This window comes from Argopecten irradians, chromosome 4 (assembly GCF_041381155.1).
Source record: "Argopecten irradians isolate NY chromosome 4, Ai_NY, whole genome shotgun sequence".
Lineage (NCBI taxonomy): Eukaryota > Metazoa > Mollusca > Bivalvia > Pectinida > Pectinidae > Argopecten > Argopecten irradians.
The window spans coordinates 23,389,649-23,413,734 of NC_091137.1; the positions used below are offsets into that span (position 1 = coordinate 23,389,649).

The 24,086-nt window shown below is 33.9% G+C and overlaps 1 protein-coding gene across 5 annotated transcripts; it reads right to left on the bottom strand.

Moving 5' to 3' along the window:
- Nucleotides 1-65: 65 nt before the first annotated feature.
- LOC138321024 (retrograde protein of 51 kDa-like) lies at nucleotides 66-23,483 on the bottom strand. 5 transcript variants are annotated; one of them, XM_069264408.1, is made up of 12 exons: nucleotides 22,814-23,483; nucleotides 13,950-14,136; nucleotides 13,197-13,292; nucleotides 12,733-12,897; nucleotides 12,173-12,298; nucleotides 10,759-10,979; nucleotides 9,214-9,296; nucleotides 6,498-6,662; nucleotides 4,007-4,152; nucleotides 2,195-2,308; nucleotides 1,712-1,828; nucleotides 66-1,198 (listed from the first exon to the last, which is right to left on the bottom strand). In XM_069264408.1, exons 1-12 carry the CDS (start codon nucleotides 23,299-23,301, stop codon nucleotides 1,163-1,165), a joined length of 1,944 nt encoding a protein of 647 aa, XP_069120509.1. In that variant the 5' UTR covers nucleotides 23,302-23,483; the 3' UTR covers nucleotides 66-1,162. The 5 variants fall into 5 exon arrangements, with proteins under 5 accessions (XP_069120509.1, XP_069120508.1, XP_069120510.1 ...); XM_069264407.1 differs by lacking the exon at nucleotides 22,814-23,483 and adding an exon at nucleotides 17,561-18,219; XM_069264409.1 differs by lacking the exons at nucleotides 6,498-6,662; nucleotides 9,214-9,296; nucleotides 22,814-23,483 and adding exons at nucleotides 10,070-10,158; nucleotides 17,561-18,222.
- Nucleotides 23,484-24,086: the final 603 nt, after the last annotated feature.

A 24,086-nucleotide genomic window follows, 5' to 3' on the forward strand; every position in this document is an offset into this window, starting at 1 on the left:
GCAGGAAGAAAGGAAAGTGAAAATGTGAAAAGTGAAAATGTTTTCAAAGAAAACAACGCATGAAATAACGCGTAATAAAATTTATTAAAATATAATTTGCACTTACAGTAATATGCAATGAAGTATAATCTTAAAAGAATTTGTTTGTTTCTAACTAGTCCAGATACATTTGCCATTTGTTGATGGAAGCCACTTAGGATTTTCTTTTGATTCCATTTCAATTGTCTATACATGGTAAGGTCACATCACTAGCGTCAGAAATTAATATTATTGTCATACTGCTGTCTGTTGAGCTTTTGTTACCAAAACTGAATGGTATCTAACTCTTGAGGCATTAAATAAATAAAACACACATGAGCATTCACAGTACAACAATGACGAAATGTCCATTAGCTCTTAACCATAGTAGCGTCATCACTATGTAGATATCGTACATATAACTTTTTTTTTTAAATATTTAACATAATTATTGTTTAAAAATCTATCACAACCTTTTTTTATCGAAGTTTGCTCACAAACGTTTTATCTTTATGCAATACGTATATAAAATTTCGTTGTTACTTGTAAAAAGGAATGTCAGAAGCTCACAACCTAACCGTTATTATTCCAAACCAGAAGTCATGGTCCAACGAAATTTTAGGCATATGTACTATACTAAATCACAACCATCAATAAGAGCATATAACATTGTCTTATCAATATATTCACAATGCATATAAATTTATACAAAAATCTCAATATATAAAAGGAATTCTGGAACTAATCTACAACTATATGAAATGTATTTATAAACTCGCTCACTGTATGAAAAAGGTGACATTTAAGATATAATATATAATATATGTTCATTTAAGTAATTCAAAGAAAATCATTCCCGTTGATTCATTTTATCATACGCGCAATATCCTGCCGAAGCCATGATTTGGTCGTAACCTGGTTTTTCATTCTTTCCTATAAAACACATCCACAAAGGGTCCAATGTATATCACCACTTGAGTACTTTATTTGGCATTATGCCTTTAAAAAGCAGTTTAAGCATTATATAAAACCGTGTACAGCTATGGCGCGAATCAGTACTGTGGGTCAAACGGTGGGTATACCAGGCAAATAGAGGCTCTCACGTGCATAACTTGTTCGTTGGCTGAGTGTCAATTCCGGCTGTTTATCTGAATTCGATCATAAGGAAGCCCTTCTCCGTCTGAAATAGAAAAAAGATAAAACATTACCAATCACACCAGGAACGCATAATATGATGTTAAGTGTGTCTTTATCACTAACAATAAGTTACGGGAGTATTATTCTTGTCCCCAATTTTAAAATGAAAATGCCAATGTAAACTGTTTAAATACGCATGGGGCAGACTGATACAGTTTGTATTTTTGTTTAAGTTTGTGAAAGAAAATATACTCAAATTAGTACTTGTAAATACTTTTCCAAAGTGTATTTTGTATTAACCACACGTTATACATATTACACAACTTCATCATTATCATCGAGGCATGAAAAAAATCTTCACTAATAAAACGTACACTTTGAATTCAAGATAAAATCACAAAAAATGCAATATTACATTTATAATATTTCAAGACCAAATACAAAAGTACATCTATATTAATATGTATTTAAGAAACAGAAGATTAGAAATATTTTCTTATCACTATACTAAGATTGTCAGTTTAAAGGTTAATTATTAAAATTATTTGTTAATTACTTGAGATTTGTCGATGAGGGCGAATTTTCCTCCTCCACTCTTCCACGTTTTGACGCTGTTTGACACAATATCTCCATTCCTGGCGTTTGCATCTTTGGCGAAGTTGGAACCAAAGATCTGTAGAAAAGATTATCAATAAATTTCTGAAATTCCATATGTTGTATCGATTTGGATAGTGCCGATAAACAATGACACGTAACATAAAAGTGAATCAGGCTACCAATAGCAAAAGTCATTGCTTCAAAGATACCTCTAGATATCTGTAATACCGACATCTTTAAATTAAGCTTCCATATGAAAATGTTCACTTTTATGGCTAATGTATCATAATATAATGCGAGCTTAATATAATTTAAGTAAACACTCAACATGATTTTGATAGTACGAATGAGGTGGCACGTGTCTTGTGTTTTCGGTTGAATATTAAACTAGTCTTTGTCAATAATTTTAATAGCGGTAAATGATATTCGCTAATGAAATCACCTTTAGTTTTGCTGCTGGCTGCATGATTAATTCATCTTTGAATTCATGTGCACAACATGGCTCAGTCTCGCCCTCCATAAACCGTAACACTTTCCATCCTTCAAGATTCATTGGCTGTAACACAAAAACAGACGAATTTGTAAAACATAATATGTAAACATATATATGTGACATATCTAGACAGACGACTTACTATTTTACAGTTCTATCTAATGAACTGTAACAAATGTAGATTATGACGAGTTTAGAGATGAAGAAACAAATCACAATACAGCATTTATATGACACGCAGCTCAAAATCTAACAGATATATTTAGCAATATAACATTATGATAACATCATGACGGATTGTTTTTACTATAACAACATTCATTTGTCACATTTAAACAATACTGACGCTGATTTTGTCTGTTTTTATCCATATATATGATTTGAAAAATATATAGTTTTATAAACAACATGATTATTAAACATAGTTACAAAGAAAGGATTTGAAGAAAGAGAAACTTGAAAAAGAACGAAACGTTTTTAGAAATCACTCAATCTCGGTGGTAGGTTTGGTTTCAGATATCTTCTCTGCACCACTGGACAATTTATGGTTTATTTTGCAAATTGCAAATGTACATGATCGTATATGTAGATTTTACTCATAATAATAACGGTACGTTTATAAGTATATCAAAACGAGTGTTACATTATTTGATAAGATCCCGACAATGTCCATGGGTACAAAGAATAAGCTAGAGAGGAGACAACAATAAAAGATTGATGATGAAGATGAGACAACACCGAAAAAAGTCTACCCTTACCGGTAGTCAGAAGCTATCAGTCGACAAAGGGACGTTATACGTGGTCAGATTATTAGTTCACAAAGCTTATTTTTGTTTATATCTCTTATGGTCCCCATTGATGTCCATGTCAGCAGATATACGTAGTTAATACTCCCTATCTGATTTTAGACGAAGTATCGCACTAGTTACTTCAAAAGTACGAAAATGCAAAAATGCTGACTGGATTAGTTATGGTTCAACCTGTTTTATGTACATAAAAGTTAGGTCTCATTGATATTCTTTATAATTTTACTTAGCACTTTAAATGGTGTTTTGTGGTAAAATTTAGATAACTGTTAATGGGAATACTTTGATAATACAAATTCGGGATATAAAGGTTTTAGCTTACAGATAGCGATCCGTATGATATACCTCTAAACTTGCATGTGCTTTTTATTGAAGTCAAATTTTCAAGAAAATAATGAAATAAAAATACTAAATTATTTTCTACCATCCTTCACCAGATTACACAGAACTCGCGACGAGGGTTACAGATCGTGACCTTATATTAATGTAGGAATTGCTAATTGGAAAATAGGAAGGGCTTTGAATAAAAAGTTATTTTTGCCTTAATGATCATAGTTAAATGACTTAAAGATACATAGATTGTGAGTTGTTAAAAGTTGTGATTTACAATGGGGGATTCTTACCTTTAATGGCTGTGCGGCATTTTTCTATAAGCAAATCTATTCAGTTAATGTTGCTTCCGATGCATCGCTTCTTGCAACTCTTAATATATTTTATTTGATTAATAGTTTACAATGTCTGACTATTTTTAAAAAAATGATTACACCAAAATAGGTACGTATACAGTATTAGCACTCTTAAAGTTAGAGAATTATCCGCCCTTTGAGTAGGTATCGATAATGACGTCATTACCTTGAAAGAAATAAGTCGTTACGCCCACAAAACATAACGTAACAATCAATGCCTACCCGTAAAGGAAGATAATACCATAATAACATGTTGTGTATGTACTTACTGCTCCAGGCTTCTTTTCCTTGCTTCCGAAAGCAAGTGTAACAAGGGCACCGTTGCCCTTTGCTTCATCAATACAAAGAGGTCCCGAAGCCTTCTTCTTGATGAACACCTTTCCTTCGGAACTGCTCATCTGACCGCCACCCATACCTGTTCAAACATTATGAAATCAATTTATTGTTGATTTGATGGCTTTGTGAGGAATCATGATATTTTTATTGTACTATTTCCTCATACTACCATCGTAGTTAAAATAAGCTATGCTTGCTCTGCGTATGATCAGGTGTTAGATAATAATTGTCGACAATACATTTTATATGAAGGATGGAATATATGTATATGTTTTGTTAACAACTACTGGCTTTATCCATTGAATGTTATTCCTGATAACTATGGGTTCAGTATATTTGTATACTCAGAAGGTCTATCTACTATTTACAATAAAGACATATTGCGATAATTCAAATTGTATCTGTAAATTGAACTTAAACAAAGGCTGGGATTTTGTTATGATAGAAAATATTTTTTTCAGTTTACATCTTGATAGCACGTTCATTATAAATATTTATCTAAAAGCAATGCTTTTGGTTTGCTATATTTTATTACTTTACAAATTTTCGATGAAGCGAGCGATCCGGTTAAGCAGAACGTTATTGCAAAAATGCATTAATTCCAAGTAGAATGAAATGTATAATTTTGTATACACATACAGTGTATGTTATGAATGTAAGTAATATTCCCATTGTCGTCTTGATGTTAATCCAAGAGTGAATGCTCGAAAATACTTTTTCATCATTTTAATGGATCGAAAAAGCCACACAAGATAACAGCTCTTTTTGGAATAACACAGCAGAGAATTTCTAAAAACGCTAGAGCAAAGATTTTTAATGATGGCAGACAATCAAATTAAAACAAAGCTGATGATATCTTTTTTAATGATGTTTGTTTCATGACCGTATTTAGAGATGTTAAATGTTTATTCAGTTGAAGGTATTCGATTTTCTTATCTGCATTATGGAAAACGAAATCTGAAACTGAATAATGAATGGTCTCTTTCTCTAGCATATCTACAAAACAGATCCCTAAACACTAGCCACTAAATCTAGGACATGTGTTAGTTAACAAAACATTTAATTATCTTTGTGTCCCTCTTTACAACCCCTGAGTGAAGTGTGCCACAAATAGTCCCATGCATAACACCACAAACATATTTGATTACGATGTTCTCCTGTCTATATAGATGTATACATGTACGTTTAATACGATTCATCATCTGGCCTTTAAATTTTAACTTTTTAAAGCCTATTAAATTATCAGGTTATCAAAGATACAAGTTACAATATATAAATGATTTACCATCAGAAATGGTCATTTTTATGGTTTCGATTTCAAGAATGCTTTTTATTGAAAAATACTAAAACGTATTTTGGTAAATTTAAGGTATGCTTTTATCGTCTCACCAGTCTTCCGAAATCTAATTCTCATATATAGCGCAACTTTTATATGATGTACTTCCTTTTTTGGGGATTATATTTAAGTAGTCTATGTTTTCCTCAACAGTGCATTCCTCAAATTTCTATCACATTATCTGTTATTTCGTGCTGTTCGGTCTTTAACATTTCCTTGTAAATGCACCACAAATTCTAAACATTCGTATACTTCCATCACAAAGTTAGAACCTAATCAAATTGCCACCCATAGGTATTATATTTCTGTCACATATTTCTCACATTCAATCATTCAATCTTCAAATTGCTCTGACTCCCCAGGTACGAAATACTCCAATTTGAAAAGAAAAAAAATATTTTGACGTATGTGCATTATGCATTAAATATATTTCTATAGAACATATACCCTTTCAAATTTCTATGATAAAATCAGTTTTTCTTGATAACGTCAATCTATTTTGATTTCTGCTGTTAAATCGTTAAAAGTATACTGTAATTTATGAGTGCATTTCTCACTGTACACCTTTTCCGTTGGTCACAGTTCTCTATATTTAATATTCCTGAAATAGTATTTATTATTTATAAGATTTAATTTTCCTCTTTAATCTGTCAAAGATATGTCCCTTTTTCTAGATACAAAGACTGTAACGTGACGCTATCTGATTTCGTTCCTCAATATATTTCAGATTGCGTTGATCTATTCTACCACTATATATTTAACAAGCACGTAATTTACGGTTGTTTATTCATCGTTTCCAATTGTCTTTGTGTCTGATACATTTCGTTGCTAAATAATGTGTTCAGTTCCAAAACCGAAATAAGTATCATATTAAATCATTGGGTATGCTATATGAATTGAAATATTGTTTGGTATTAGGACTGTTTAACACATGAACATATGGAAACAGGTTTTTGTTACTGATATGATGCAATGTGTTAACACGCCAGAATGCGTCGGGTGTATATAATATATCGTCAATACTATTTTGTATTATCTATTCAGGTAGAAACACCTCTCAAGGGTGCATCTGTGCAATGGTACTTCACCTGAGGAAGACATTTGCATTTGACCACCTTCTTCAAATCCACTGCCTCCTCCAAATCCACTACCCCCGCTAAATCCACTGCTCGAGCTAAATCCACTGCTTCCGCCAAATCCACCACCACTCATGGTCATGCTGCTCGAAGTGTTTTGGCTGAAGTATCCGCCTCCTTTGTTTGGAAGAAAGTTTTTTTGGAATTTATGGCTTCATCAAGTCTGATTGGTTATTAACTGTTGCATTCTCCTCTACGTCACAGTTGTCCCATGCTACAGCCACTTCAAGCTATATACAGCTGCTAAGCGTGTTATATACTTACCGGATAAACGAGTTCTCTCCCCTCAAACACTTGGAAACAGCCGATTGTTATTTCAATGTGAAGCTACCTTTGTTAGGGTTTTTAATTCAGGATAATTTGCGCATTTAAAAACAAAAGAATGACCTCTGTCATTGCGATTTAAAAAATTTTGATTTTCATCCCGGGTTGTTCCGAAACGTTCCTGGCAATTTTAATTGCGCATATTATATTCAACAAGATGGGGTTGTTTATTTGTTCCGCTTGATAAGAAAACTCCTTTGGCTGGTCGTGGTAACATCGGAGAATGGGTAGATGTCATGTGGTGCGCTTCAGGTCAGCTTTATCTTGAGTCCTCTTCTATTAGTAAAGTCGGCATAGTCAACCTCTAATAAAGCTGCCAATACTTGTCATTTCTATATAAAAGCATGATGATATTTCTAACAAGCGATATAACTTCAAACCATTCGAAAGCGGTTTTTACCAATCATCATGCCAGCTCGTTATATGGATAATGCTACTCCAAAGCATGATATACCCATGTAATTCAGCTTAGTAAGTATATTGTTTCATTCCATAATACGTTTCGGGCCTTCGCTGATTACCTAATGACGCCCTACATGCATAACGCAACTATGTAAGGTTAAAAATGATATTGTACACACTCACTCTCATTCATACTGTCCTAAAACAATTTCAAGTACACCAAGTGGTATATAAATATGTGCCCCCGCTGTATGTTTGAAAAAGCTTTTGTGAAAGAATTATGGTAATGAAATAATAAGAAAGCTATGTGTTTGCTGTAGCGGATTACCTATCTTAAGCAAATCATATAAATAGTTTTCTAATTTGTATGTTTTGTAAAAGTAAAAGAACAATAATCTTTCCCCAAAATTAATTTCCCACTCTTGTTTGTGTGTGTTGGTGTGTCAAGTAACAAGTTAATTTGTATCTATCATATTTTTTTCATATGTTTAAATACCTTAAAGGTGATTATTTTACACTTAGGTGCAAATTACATTATATTTCAGATAAATACTAAAACATTTTCGATACTCCGGAACTCACAACCGGAATTCTATATAAATAAATTGATTCCATGCGATTAGAATGTATGAATAAACAATATTACATTATAACAAATGCATGCCCTTCCCCGTACGATAATACTTGAGTTAGTAAAGAACAAACTGTTTTGTATACGGTATGTTAGTGAATTGAACAAAGTTCTAGACTATCACACACGTGAACAAGTAAACAATAAGGTTTCTCTGTTAAAATTCACTAAAATAGATAGATAGATAAATATACAAATAATATTGATATTTAAAATAAGAAATAATTTAGTTAAAACTGTTAAAATAAATGAGAATAAACGAAATTAATTTTACACGATTGAGAGATAAATGAATAGAGTATACGATACAAAAAGAAAAATTAAAAAGATATAGAAGAAAATACCATTTTCAATTGTGCGTTTCTAATTTTGTTTGTAAACGGAGAAACCTTGAAAAACACACACAAAACGATACACATACATACAGAAAATAGTAGGCACTGAGGGCTAAGTTGCCATCTTATTTCAACGCGTGCAATTTTAATTGTTTCTTATTTAAGCCTGTATAATCCGAACTATTATTGACGGCTCCTTTTTTCCAAATGCAATGATCTTTTGAAATAAAACTCATGAAATTGATCATTTTTTTGTTTTTGTAACGTAAAAACCAAATAATGAATGAAATGAAATAAGTCGATATTCCCAAAATGTTCGTAAACATTTGTTTATAAACATAAACCCGTTAACCATAACATCATGCTTTACTGGACATCTTGGGAATATCGAGCTTTTGCTTAAATGAAACAACTTTGAAATTGCAACTGCTTGCTACACTACCTTCGGTTAGCTGAACATTTATAGCATATAATAATAATGCAATTTGCGTGTAACCACGATTTTATTTTCAAGATATACTAATAAATGTATAAGCAACAAACAATGCCAAAAAATGCAATATATCAAGTATGCATAACTGTGTATTGCTCTGCACTTCCCGTTAATGTTCAACATTACAAATTTCCAACAGTCCATGTACCGAATTCCTAAAGGGGGCTCAAGCATGCTATTTTGCCAATAATGGCGCCTGTGTTCCCACTACAAATGCAACTGTAAGCAATGTCTCTGGACGAATCGTCAGTAGTAAAATGATTATGTAAGTGAATAAAAGTCTACTAGTATCACATTGAGATGTGTATCGTAGGCAAGGAAAAAAGGCACAATAATATAACACAGGCATAATATGGAAACTGATCACTAATTATCGGACTACAATTTTCTGTATGCATTCATACGTAATATATATGCTTATGGAGACATATAACTTCTCTTGACGTCACAGAGATCTACGTTAACGTGAATTTGAGTACTAACTGCTGCTACTCTGAACTAGGTCATTCAGCTTATCTGCTCCAGGGCTCCTAGCGCCGGAAGATTGGGTAACGAATCGGTCCATGCTGAAAACAAATACACAGCAAACGTCAATTGTTAATGTATGTTCCAAATTTAGAAACAGATACCATATCGTTGCTTTATTTCGCGAAGAGGAAATGTCGTAATGTTTTCTTTGATACTTATTTTGTAGAAAATGTTCACGTAACAACTACTTTTAACTGTAGAATGTCATACAATTCGTCTTTCTTGTCATTCTTTCCATTTCATTCGCAAGTAGTTTCGAGGAAATAACATTGACCGTGAATAAAGCGAAATTTACTACAGCGCGATGTAAAGCAACTTTACAATATCATTCCAGTTGTTCAAAGTTGTACCATGTTAAATACGCAAATGCTACTAAATTCACTATTTGAAGATTTTTGGTCTACTTGTTTTCTTTTTACTTTTTTTGCAAGTTATAGATACGTGTATGTTGCAGAATACGTATTACTATCGATAATTATCCATCTAAGATTAAATGTTTTACAGAAAAAAATGAAATAATATACGTTTTTATATCATATATGATCTGCATAAATACTCAGACAACTTTAAAACACCCGGATCAGTATGTCAATTAGAAATAAGTTAGATGTTGCATTCAGAACATACAGTTACACATCCTACAATTGTTGGAGACATACTAATGGTAAAACCATTAACGTCACACAATGAAGTCCACACAAACACGTCTAATATTAGAACTTTAGCTACAAGCCAAGACAACAAACGTCACGCCTATTCATTGCCTTCCCAAATCGAGAAATGAATTTGTTTTCAAACCACAGCATCTCACCCAGTACTAAGCCCGGGTCAGGTTTGTTACTACGTTGGACTGTGGTGACTTGACTTGGCTTGTTCGGAACAGTTTGGAGGTAGAGTCCACTGTTATTGCAAATAAAGAATTAACTACTATCTACTTACTTTATAACGTTTACCAATTCTAACTAAAATACGTTAAAATTAACGACAAACAATAATAATAACAGAAAATATTCGTTCCAATATCCCTTGGCATGACCATTTATTAGAAACATTGAAAGTAAACAATCTTTTGGAATCAAGTGACTAACATGTAAACTTTAGTTGAATACTATCAAAAATAAATTAACAAAGGAATGTGTATACAAATAAAACTATCTACTTCTGCATCCCTACATTTCCAAAGGAGTATTAGATTTCTGCTGATTGCATGGTCAGTTCACTTAAAATCGAGAAAAATGGAGATAAAGGCTGTCATTATATACATGTACATTCGTACCTATTAACGTTAGCCGATTTTTGTTATTTCTGCCGGTCATTTTTTCACGATTAGGACTAGAAACGAGGAAATAAAAGTCAAGTAGTTTTCAAATTTTGCGATTTGGCTATAAAGTTATATATAACTCGTCATTTGTTTTCGTGGATCAAATTTTTGCGACCATAGCAATATCCCGCAAAAATATCAACCCCGGGACAATAAACGGGTTTACGATATATATTTACCCTTCCTCCTCGTTTTCTAGCAGTCTCCTGTAAGTGGTGATCTCGGTCTCTAAGGTCAGCTTGTCGTCCTGCAGTTCCCTGAATCGCTCCAGGAGAGCTGCCATCTGAGCATTAAGACTGTCGAGTTGTTCCTGATAATCGCATTTCTCTTTATGCCAGCTTTCTTCAGCATTTTCCATTTCCTCACGTAATCTTTCATTCTCATTCCTAAGACGCTGTAGCTATAGTTGGAGTATTATATAAAAGATGATAATAAGCAATCCGCTTTTATAAAAATATGAATACAAAATATAAATTATAAAATATAGGTTAAAAGTGTACATATATTTAGTAAATTGTAGTTGCATTGTGTACATGTACAATTTTTAAAAGGTGAAAATGTACATAAATTTAGTAAATCATATAAATGTATTTGTTAAAGGTAGGTTTCGCCCAACCAAATAAATATTTTTTTGTGAAATGCGATAAACGGAAGAAAAGATGAAAAAAACATATTAAATATCAATTTAATTTCTTTATGCGTTTGAGATTGAACAAATGTGTCTTGAATACAAAATTGAAGGAAATCCTTGATTTATTACTGTGTCCGTCAGACAAAATAGTATGCAAATGAAGCTGCGATGGATTGTGTTGTCGAAGTTTCGCGCATGCGCATTGCCGCGCACTAAAAGTAAACAAAATGGCTGAACGAAAGTGTGTGAGATAAAACAAAAATATATCTGAATCGGCAACAAAGTGGAGGAAATTATAATGAATTCAATAGCACCTTAGGATATCTATAGGCAATTAAATTCAGAGATGGCATGTAGCAATAGAAGAAACAGAAGCCAACATCTCAAGTGGAACTTGCCCGGATCTGTTCGGACTCGTGTAACGGCGTTGCACGTGGTGAGTTATATTTCAACACATATGCCAGCGCACAAACAGCCGCAGACTAACTACATGTATATTTGGTGTACAAAGCTAGCGAGCGTATGTAAGTAACATGAAGTGTTTTAGATTATATGATATGTATAAACAGTCCATCGCACTTCGATTTGTTGTTGTTATTTTTTTAAACTAAACATGCCGTGTCAAGACTGTCACTTCTATCTGATATTTTGTTGCATGCTTCAGTTTGTTGCTGCGGCCTCGTTTTGGAAAAAATACGTAATATTCTATGTAAAGCTTGACTTCACTCTATTTTTAGAGGAGTATTTTCCTGGTCAAGCTAGGCAACTGACCACCCATATTGTTCGCTGTGTGCATTGAAAATGATCTGAAGATTATATCTATGTACAGGATAAATTTCAATATTGTAGTCTTTATATTTCATTGGGCGACACCTACCTTTAAGCTTTCGGCCATCGCAAGTATACGGATGTTAATAGTTTCTTTAACCATTTGTAGTTACATTTATCAATTCATGTCTCACCTCTGCGTTCAATTGGGCGATCTGAGGTCCTTGGTCGACATTCCTGCCCTTTAGTCTGGAAATCTCAGACTCCAGTTTAGCAACGATGGCGTTGTCCTTCATCTGAGAAGTGCCCATTTGTCTCATCTGAAAATTAAACAAAAATCCTTTATGATGACATTTTGTTTTTTTAAAACGTTAATTAAATAATATTATGATATCAGAATATTATTGATATGTATATCCATGACACGCAGTATTATGCATTCTAAACTATTCTCTACCATGCAAAACTTAAATTATGTTTAATAGATACGGAATTTACATAATAATAATTATTTAGTTTTCATGAACTTCGACTATCTGGTAAAGGTTTGAATGATTAAAAATTGTAATACATAAATGGAAAAAATAAATAAAAATGAAGTAAGACATAAACTTATCCGCATGTACATACATGTATTTTTTTGTGAATTTATTTTAACCGCAGAATTAGCAAAATAAATAGCATGCCAACATCAGTTTGTTAACAGAAAATGTATTTGTATATTTATGCAGTTACAAAACATATACTGAAGTACCTGAGCATCATATCTCGCCGCGTAGTCAGCCTTGATTCTGCAAAGTTCCTTATCGTTATCTTCTTGAAGCTGCTTAATACATGAGGTGATCTCACCCTTCCACAAGTTTTTAATGTCAAACGAAGAAGTATCCGTATTCAAGAGTTTCTTCAATTCTTCAATCTCCTGCAAAGATTGAACGATTTTCGACTTTAACGCCATGTTTAATAAATGCTAGAAAAACCGTTTATAAACTAACATTGCACATTAACGAAGAACGATAACTTGAATAATTCATTTAAACCACAATTAAACTAAACAAAATTATTGACAGTTTTTTTACACAAGCATATTTAAAAACCTTTAGCTATGTTTTATAGTTCAAACATGCACATTTTAGTTTTTTTCAGTAAACAAAATTATTTCCTGTATTATTTGGAATCTACAGCACATGAACCGTTAAAAATCCATTAAGGACAATATACCTTTTCCAGAATTGAGATGGTGAAGTCACGTTGATCGCAAGCTAAGCTTCCATTTAACTCGGCCTCAATGCGCTCTCTGCATTCTTCATCTAGGTTCTGAAATTAAACAAAAGTTCAGAACTAACACCTAACATTATCACGATTTGTTGCACTGTTAAGAAAAAATAGTTTGATGGCAATTTATTCGTATGGACACCTGTCATACTATAAATAGCACCAAAGCGGTTGAAGTTAAATCATATTTAACACTGGTCAAGCATTTAATTTTAACTAGTAGTTGAAAATACGTTTAATTGAGAATACCACTTCGCTGCTTAATCCATGACAAACACATCAATTTACATTTGTGACGTAGGTTGTGGATCCGTCATTTAACTGCTTTTTTTAATCGATATCCGCTATTAAGTGACGAAATAACATTATTTATCGAGGCAGAGATATGTACAGTATATTTTCATTATACCCAAAATGAAACAGAACGCAAATTGCAAATTCACTTAAGCTTCTTTATGTAGGTCAGCAAGATATGCTGAAAAAAAATGTATTAATTTTACAGTATAAGACATACAAATTCCGTTTTTGCATATTACAGAGTTATTTGTTATGTGTTTGCGAGGGTAACGTCATATTTTTCAAAGAAAACAACGTGAGTTTCGCTTAGAAATAATGACGTCACAATGGGATACCTACCCGCAAGGGAGGCAACTCTGTAATATGCAAAGATGGAATATATATATATATCGTGTGACATACGGTTCTGGCGTCATCCAAATTCTGTTTTAGCTCTGCAATGATGGCCTTGAGACGTTTGATCTCGTCCTCATGGGATCCAACAGTACGTCTGAGAGTGCTATTCTCCCCTTCCATATCCCCCATCTGGGTGTTCAAGCGCTCAATCTGCTTAATACGTTCTTGTATATTTTGTTCAAGCGTATCATTCCTGAAAATAGATAGTACATCACTCTTGATCCTTGTGTATTAGTAACGTCAGTTACTTCTATTCTGTATTTGTGTATTACAGAGTTATCTGCCTTTGGGGGTAGGTATTAATGGTGAGATCATGTGTTTCTGAGTTTAACGTTTTTCATTAAAAAAAAACCCGTGAATTTCGCTCACAAAATAATAACGCCACAATGGATACCTTCCCACAAGAGATGCTACAATGTAATTTGCAAAGACATTAGTCAAGTAAAATAAAGATACTGTGACCGTACTAATAAAAATGAAAATTAAAGAACAATAATGGTATTTATTCCGCTTTAGTGTTTATGCTGAATAAATGAAAACGGTTTTAAATAAGTGTTTAATCATCAATCGAATATGCTAAAATTGATAATGAGGAGGGTTTGGAATGGAAGAAATGTCAAGAATGGGCAATGTTCCTTTTTTCCTTTTTAATTGTGTCTCTGCTTCTTTAAATAATACAAAATGTATGTTCACTTTATTCGATAGTATCAAGCAAATCTCTGTAAATATCACTGACACAGCACTTGTTACCCAGTGAATACATATAGCATCACTGCACATCACTAAACTCATCGGGACAAAAACCTCTACCTTCATGAGGCATTGACGTTACCGTCATTTATAAAACGTCGTCAATAAAATAGAATGCAAACATCTATTGAAGTCTTCCCTAATAATACAACGGTCAGTGAATCGGTCATGTACATGCTTTCTTTATTAAGATTTGTATATCGTAACGCAATTGCATCGTTTGTTCATGGATGTGTACAACTGAAGTTAATGCTTGTACGTCATATATATTTATATGATTTTCTTTGTGTGGTAATTAATGGCATGTAAACTTACATTTTATACTGTCGAAACAATATTAGTGAAGTAATTACAATTATCGTCACAAATGGGACACTAGTTAACGCTTTAACATATTCTTTATGAACACATTTTAGCCTTTATGATATAAGCTTGCATATCTTTATCTATTGATGAATTAGAACCTTTCGATAACCACAAACGGTCTGTACCAAGTGTTTATTTTCAGCAAGCATGACTGAACAGGTCAGACCATTATAAATGATTATCAGGATACCCTTCATTCACTCTGATCATTCGTCCACTGGGACGGATAGGTACTAGTTAGTATCAATTTCATTATGTGCACTGATCTCTAAGATAAATACTCCAGTTTGAAGAGTTTGAAGAGACCTTGTGTGTAATTGGTGTGAATATTTACTGCCTCGGCGTACCTATACAACTGTTTACATTCTATTGTGTCTCTTATTTACCACCTGTTCCATACTATAAAGGACCAAAGATTTTTAAAAACATCAATTCAACCGAGGAATAAGTACTGACCCCACAAGTTCCATTCATGCAATGAACGAAACTGATAAGGTGGTATTATTTTCCAAATTGCTTTAATCATTTTAATGTAAATGATTTCTTGTGTATTAAACAGAGTGAATGACATTCATCTCCCAATTTTAGCAAAGAAAACATAAAGTTTCTCAGAGAAGACTAGTAAGTTTATCAATAAATTCCGTTTGGCTTTCAGTACCATGTACACATGATTATAAAAAACGAGTGATTCTGATAGATGTCGATTTTGTTAATATTGTTTTCATATTTGGGCAGCAATCCATGATCAATATCCGCTATTTTTTCCAGATATGAAATTTAGTACCTAAAACTCATCAAATTTATTTAGACTAGCTTGATATAATATCGATTAAGTAACACACAAGAATGCTTCTTGTTTACAATATTGACTAGATTTACGACGTGCTATTTTCCAACGATATCAAGGTGAACCATTTCAATGAATAATATAGAGGTTTGGATTTTGTCCTAATTAGGCAATACCAATGGAGATAAAAACACATGCCGACTGGAAAGGCAATGTCATCTGATCAAGAATCATTTCATGAATAGTTATGTGTCGTATATACTATCTGAAACCACTAAATCCTAAAGCGTATTACCTATTCATTATTACGTTATTCAATATCATGAATGCATGCAAAGTATTGCACCTGTATGTCAGAACCCTATCATAAGATGATATTATTCAATGTATCACGTGCAAATCTGCAAAAGTTATGGGACTGACAGTTTATGTATAATCATATTTATTCATGATGAAGCCGATACTTGTCAATTCTAAAGTTCCAATGTTGACCTATACCACATAAAAAGTTTATAGTAGCTGCTAGTATCTTATAACGATTTTTACTATATTAATTAGTATATGTTTTGATAAATTAACATTGTTTTAATTCAATAGAAGCCAGGTATGTTGGGTTGTAGTTCTTTTTGTATTATTTGAGCAATGTGAATAGTTTTCTTGGTTCAAACTTATCAATCTGGGCATTATGTTTTCGTAATAACTACAGATCCTAATTAAAATTGTGGTTGGTATCATTACGTGAAGTGTGATGAATGTGTATGAGTCAACAGCATAACCCATCAAGCAACGGTTGCTCCGTCTTATTAGTACGACAGAGACGTTTTATGACGTCTGTCCGGAGATCGATAGAAAGTTGTAGCGTGATGGCGCATCGGGAGATAGGCCTGCATTATAAATGTCTGTCGGAGCTATGCGGCATGGTACCGTAATACTGACTAAAATCGTTCAAAAGTATGTAAAGAAGCAATTTTTAGGAATAAAAATTAAAGCATTTTATTAACCCTACAGATGTTGTGGTATTGTAATGTGATCGTAATGTGTTGCGGTCAGTGTATCCAAAAATGTTCGAAATATTCTTTACGCATACGGTATCGTTTTCATTCCTCAGAACTCGTAAGAATATTTGAAACAGCGTTATTGATTCCACAATACAAGAGGGGCAAGTTCCAATGGGAATAAAGGGAATAAAAAATGGCAATATCAGAAAATGATATGGATGTATTTAATTTGCCAATTGCTAATGTATAATGAAATGAGTTAAAGCTGCATTTCTTAAGTCGACAGGAGGTGTCAGTTGCGAGCAGTGCTGCAGTAAATGCAAATGATGATGCACCATACATAAACATGTTTGCCATGGCAACGTGTTCAATTTTAAGAAGGGGCGTGGCACTGCAGTTCAATGCAGACAGAAAGTAATCGATAGCGTAATAAGTGTGATATGTTATACCGCATTTGGATGGAAGCTTTGATCAAACCCTGCATTTTTCAGTTAATGTTCAAGGTATATCTCGTTGTCTGGTAATGACTAATGACTAGTTGCGGCCTGTTTATGATAATGTTAATCATGGAGTATTGATCTGATCTCAGAAGTCCACGAAGTTCGCGCAAACTTTTCCTGTGCTGTCAGCGTCACAAAGATGTTTTAAATATAGAGAAACAAACCTTGGTTTCGTTAAAAAATTCTCAATAGATTGTCATTCCTAGTATGACTTACCTTTTCTTATCTGTTTCAATAACATCTTCAAGAGTTGCTATTTTGGGTGCTAAGCTGGCCTTTTCATTCCCTAACTCGGTAATATTTGACCGTAACTCATCCAGCTCCTGTTCGTACATTTCCTTAATACCAGATACATCGAAAATCTTCTTCTTGCGCTCTTCCTCTAACTCGAAAGCAAGGGCCTTATTCTGGGCCTCTAGAAACTTACTCGTTTCAATATGCTTGGCCAACCTCTTGTTCAGATCTTGAATAGCGCTTTTTTCTTTAGCCCGGGCGTCAAGTACTAAATTAACGCCTGATGATGACATCTGTTTGGCAACACCTAACTGGTAGTTAGAAGTTCCTCCTCCTCCCATCATCATCCCCATGGAGGATCTAAATCCCCCTCCCGAGGACAATCGGCCAATTCCACCGCCGCCAGAGACTCGGTTAATCACAGTGGTGTGGCTGCTCATATTTCCACGTTTCTTCCTAAGTTCGGCTTTCTCTTCAGACATGATGAATTCAGTCGCTTATGGAACTAATAACAGAATAAAACTTCCCAAAAGCAGAATTATATGAAACCAAAGTTTGGTCCACTTATACTAAAATTATCACAGTCCTCGGATAGAAGCCGACACCCTGTCCTCAAAGCAGCTCGCTTTCACAGAACAGTTCCGCAATCCAACACTCACTGCCGATGCTTGCACAGTTCCCTGGACTATATAACAGCAGCGAAGCCAGCCAGGTGAAGCATCGTCTGCTAGTGCCAGCAATATTGGTTTTCTTGTAAATAATTATATATGTTCTGACTGACCTTACGGGACCTGAACATCGCCTGATGACTGAGGATAGACATACAATCAAATGTTAACAACCTAGTATGGTACCAGATATATACGATATTGCAAAATCAACGAATATTACGTTGAAAACAGGAGTAAAGAGAGAGAAAAAAGTGCAATGCCATGGTATCTTTTCTAACCCGATATGCATGTGTTAATCATAGAATTATGTGGAAAGATTGACCTCATTATATAGAGAAGGTTTCATAAAGCCAAACGACAGCTATGAATATACATTTAGAAATATCCATTTAAGCATATAAACCATATTTATTGATGACAGTATCGTGTTGATGCACATGATAGAGTTGGAAAGTGGTGATGTTGAGTATTGAATTCAAATAAAAGAAATATAGAAATAAAAAGTGGAAATATTGTTGGGGTATTCATATGTTGTTCACGCAAATGATGAGGCACGTGCATATAGATGAATAAAAATTTTTTTTTTAAACCCGATTGGAATCTTGACGGAAACAGCATTTATCATTGGACATCGATTATATTATCAATGCTTAGAGAATGTAATGAGTGTCGTGTCGAAGACAACACAAAACTTAATCGAAATTGATTGAATAAAGACAGCGACAGAATAAGTACAGATTCGTAAAGACACTTTAGAGAAAAGATGAAAAGATAGGTCCGGAAGAGTAACCGTCCTCTGCTGAACCGGATACATCCGTCATATCTACATACATCTACGCCATATCCGGGTCAGATGCGAATTCATCCAGATAAAGGCTAAGGAAAATCACTCCTCATTAAAGATTTATGAAGCACTGACCATGTCACAAAATCTTCTGTGTGTTGATATTTGAGAAAGGGAAAGGAGAACATATAAGTAAGGGAATTGTTTCATGCATTTGTAAAATAGCAAGAAAGCAATGCAACAAGACGTATCTGAATTCCTAGCTATTTGTGTGTTAACATCGGTTCTAGTTGAAACAGGATGATTGCAAACAAATCATGTGCAATCACGGCATGGCTCTCCCAAGGTCTTGGTTATTCGTGTTTCTGCTGTGTGTCCTCGAGGATAGACTGTGTATCCACAGTTTGTTACAAATAAACCTCAATAAATATGTTCTCCTAACTAAATACTGGTACATTGCATCTGTTGTACCATTTCGTTAACTCACTGCAGACATTGATACCGTTGGTGACTCGCAACAATGCAAAAGGGTTGCATACTTTAATGATTGTTACTCTGAAATGTTATTGTCTTTGGATCCTTATTTGATTCAACTGATAATATGAAGGATATTTGCTTTTACCCTTATGTCAGATTATAGTGACCTATTTTAATCTAAAAATGGTGCGTTCAAAGTGTCAGCGTTAAAAAATGTTGTGTTTATGTCTAGTTTTCCATGATCAGAATATACAACATTCTTGTACTGACACAGGTAAGATAGTTTTTAATTAAAAGTTTTACTTTACTCAATTCGGCTGCCCTAGGTCTGCACACCTAGGATATTACTATTTAGACCGTCATTACGGATCAGCATATATATTCATTCACCAGTTAACATTATGTTTGTACGTCTGGTCTCGCCACTTGGATAGATCTAGTTCCTTATCGCCTATCCCTGTCTTATTGAAGTTTAAATCAGATTGACTGTCGATTTGAATTTGAGATTTATGTTGAACATTATGCCCTGCGGTCGTTAAGGTTTAGTCGACGAATTTCACGGTAGATAACTTCGGCAGGGTCATATGTAAATACCTAGTCCAAACCTGAATTAACAATAAGTGATTCCGTACTACAACGAAATTAGTATGTTTGAACTTGAAAGATCGTGTTTTCATAATACATAATACAACAAATCATTACTAACATTTAACTCTTTTGAAACTCTGCTTGTTTTCAACCTACTTTCTCTTGTACTCGTCACAGGTTCATTCATGCATACACAGTTTTTTGTCATTTTTGTAGTCGATATATTTCCCTTGATCTGGTATCAGGTATCCCCTTTATATATGTGTGTTACACACAAACAGTACGTCAGCGTTCTCTCATAAAACATTCAAGTTTTCGAAAGATAGCTGCCCGTGTGTTTCGTGAAGGTTAGACAGCTAGCCGTGAAGGACACGTTGTTTGTCATTTCGACACGCCTCACTGCACAATTGAAATAGCTGCATCAATGCTAAGACCGATGATGGGGCTAGTGATAGGAAGCCTGTGCCTTGCTAGCATATGTTCTTTTTTAAATTGCTGACTTCGTCAAACTTTGCTGCCTGTGATGTCTTTTTATTAAATAGTCGGTTGACTGCGTGTTACAGTCGGTGAACAACAACAGTGATGTCGTAAATCTATTAAATAGCACCTTCCCCCAGACAAGTATGCATAACTTCTGATGTACTGAGTCTTGTAATAATTTATGATTATTCTAGACACATTTTGTGAATATTACACAAAGTTATGACTCGTAAAGTTTGTGTAAATAGTAATTTTGAAAGTATATAAAACTTTATTTTAAAGTTTATTATGGATTATACATTCAGATATTCTTCATTATATTGTAATGAGTATTTAATGCATTATAAAATAAACAATATACTGTATGCATTTTTTACAAATAAAATGCCTACCTAAGTCTGTATAGCCGAGGTATAAATTGCACTGAATTCTGATGTCAAAACAGCATGCATGTAGCAGATATCATGCAAAAAATAAGTCACGAAGGGAAGAGAAGTGACGAATGATAGATGATAAAATTTCCAATCTCTCATGATGAAATAGTAATTACACTATTCTCTTTTTTTTTTCTTTCGTATTCCAAAGGATTTATAAGTAATATACGTCTTTCGTATTCCATATATTCAACATACGAACCGGTTAACCTCTCTGGGCCCTGCATGTTTTTTGTATACAGAGTTTTATAGACATGTAGTAAGTTCAAACATCAAACTATCGTTTTATGTCCTTCGCTAAACTATAAGTGCCCATTATAAACAAATAAAAATCATGTACGTAAATGTTACATATGTTTAATGGTTGACCGTACAGAGCAAAGTCAACGTACCTTAATTAGGCTTCTGTTTGTGTCTGTTACCTGTTCGCTATTAAGACCAGGTACCGTTGTATTTAAACCCTCTTAATCAGCTAGACTTGGGTACAGTATACCTATAGATATATATAGCGGTGTTCGGGTTCGCGGCATTGTTAGGTGTATTGTATATGTACCCTTCATGTCCAGTGTACCATGACAGGGTATAAACAGCACTAAAGTCCCTTTCTATTATATATTTATAGTGAAATATCAATAAATACGTACAGGCTAGCTTTAATTCTCCGACTAGTCACTACTCGCATACCTAAAGTTGTGACAGTGTGAGGTACAGATGTATTCACAATCAGCTGTTGTTATGTGTTATTCAATAATAATCTGTAAACATCTTTTTGATTAATACGCGAACAAGTCTGATCCATAGTACAATTACGTCTATAAATTATTACTTATATCTATTCATTTATTTTATGCGTACTTATTTATTAATTAATGTTGTTCCACTATTATTTAGAAGAAAGTTTTCGTGATATTCAATGGAAATATTAGCTTTTCTTTATAAATACACGGGATAACAAATCCGCTAATGCGCTATGTACAAAACACAATACCTAAAACGTTTATCAATGGCGACAGAATCATTAGGTATAGCTAGTATGATGAAAATAATAATTGAACAGTCCACCAGAGAACGAATGAATTAAAACATATGCATTGAAGCACACCTTAACAAATATACCGGTACACAGGTAGGCGTGGCCCAAAGGTGCACGTGTACACCTAATATGACGTTACGAAACCTATCCAACAGGACATGACGACATCTACATGTATGTGCAGCGGTGCTTAGGCGAAATTGAGAATTCATCTATCATTTTTATATGGAAGACTGAGATAGAGAGACAATTTCATTTGGATGGACTTAAAATGTCCTTATATATATTGTATAATGACAATTCTCATTAAGCTCTGGAACTTCGTAGATATTTATAGAATATGGCTCGTAATGGACTGATCGCTGTTTCATTATTGGAAGTATCATAGTAAACATCTGTTTAACAGAGTAGCGTCATGGTATTTGAACATTTGAAGTGTTCAACCATGACAGCATCATTTAGTTATGAATTAGTGATATCATCACAAAACAGTATACACCTAAACCTATTGCTGTAAAATCCGTAAAACTTTCAGCAGTGAACTATGTCGAAAAAAACAAACTTCATATCAGAATTTTGCTAACAAACAAAAAAATACAAACAAAAAACAGCATGTCTTAGATATAAAATGTTACCACATCACGTGGAGTTAGAGAGCTATTTTGATTGCAGTGACCTTGCGGCATACAAATAACATAGAAACATTACATCCATTTAAATAACAAATGCAATCTTAATGTAAAACTGAAAAAAATGGTTATAACTTACAGTCTCTTCACGTCACCGGCTTCATCTTGTAGAGTAGCGACTTTTGAAGCAGCTTCTGCCTTGTCATGGATATTGTCAGCTACTTTTTGTTTATATGCCTCTAGCTCCTGTAAGCATTCTTCTTCTATTGGAGTACGGTCTAAGTTCTTTTTTCCTCTTAAGTTTTCCAATTCCTGCAGCAGAATCTTATTTTGGGCAGTAAGAAACTTCTCTTTCTCGACCTTTTTGGCCAATTTCATGTTACATTCTTGGAAAGCTTTCTTTTCCATCTGATTTCTGTCCTTCACTCCTTGGATATGCTCGCTTGTTACTTGGCTTGCGGATCCTGGTGGAAGCGATATGCCACCTCCCATGGACATGCGGGAGGATGCTGAGTAGCTACCCATACCGCCACCCATAGACAGACGACCATGGGGAATATTAGAAGTGGTTCGGTTGATTATAACTCCTCTATCATTATACCCAAGCTTTGCCTGACTTTTCGACATGTTTACAATTTATCTAATTAAGTCAACAAATAAAAAATGATAAATCCGCTTTGATTAGAAAGATTTGGAAAATTAATTCACTAAAAATCCTCAAAAAAGTTGTCCCGACCCGGCCGGTGACAGCACACAGTAGCGACACACACCGTTCAGTAGTCCTGAGCACACTGACGCTGGTTTGTACGCGTTAGCTGACTATAAATCCAGCGGACCGGTTCACGTAGGTAGAACGCCTATTAGCCACCACCCCATTGGCTGATGTCAAGTTTCTCACACTGACTTGATTTGCAAACTGCCCAGACAAGAAATATTTGTGATCCGTACCCTTACCGGCTTTTCAGCATTTATATAACGAAAGGTTACTATTTTTGTGCATGTTTGTGCTGTCAATGTGTAACATACATAGTATGGCTGTTACAGGCGATGGGTTTTACTAGAGTTGTATATGTCTGCATACTATTAAAGGGCCAACAACACTAAAGGTAGTTACAAACCAATACATATAGCTGTACGTGTGATCGAGTAAATGGAGCTTACATTAATCAGTTAGACAAATAGAATTGTAGTTTTCTCTTTATTCTGAGATATTTCACTTGTAATATTTATATTGAATATAACTAAGGATGCCGAATTAGGAAGCTGGCTAAATGAATTATACAATAGTATATTATTTAGATATTCATCCACTGAATTTTTTCTTTGAAGTTTCTATTTGATTTTTGATTTTTTTTACATAAATATTTATTTGTGCATAAGTTTTGAATCAAACGAAATCCCGGCGACAACTT

What these genes read in the sequence shown, in the direction of transcription:
- LOC138321024 (XM_069264407.1), bottom strand. Translation starts at nt 18,060, where the DNA reads ATGTCTGAAGAGAAAGCCGAACTTAGGAAGAAACGTGGAAATATGAGC. An exon ending in ATTGAAACAGATAAGAAAAG is followed by an intron (nt 14,137 to 17,560) that starts GTAAGTCATACT and finishes ATCTATTTTCAG; the next exon opens with GAATGATACGCTTGAACAAA. An exon ending in CCATCTCAATTCTGGAAAAG is followed by an intron (nt 12,898 to 13,196) that starts GTATATTGTCCT and finishes CAATCTTTGCAG; the next exon opens with GAGATTGAAGAATTGAAGAA.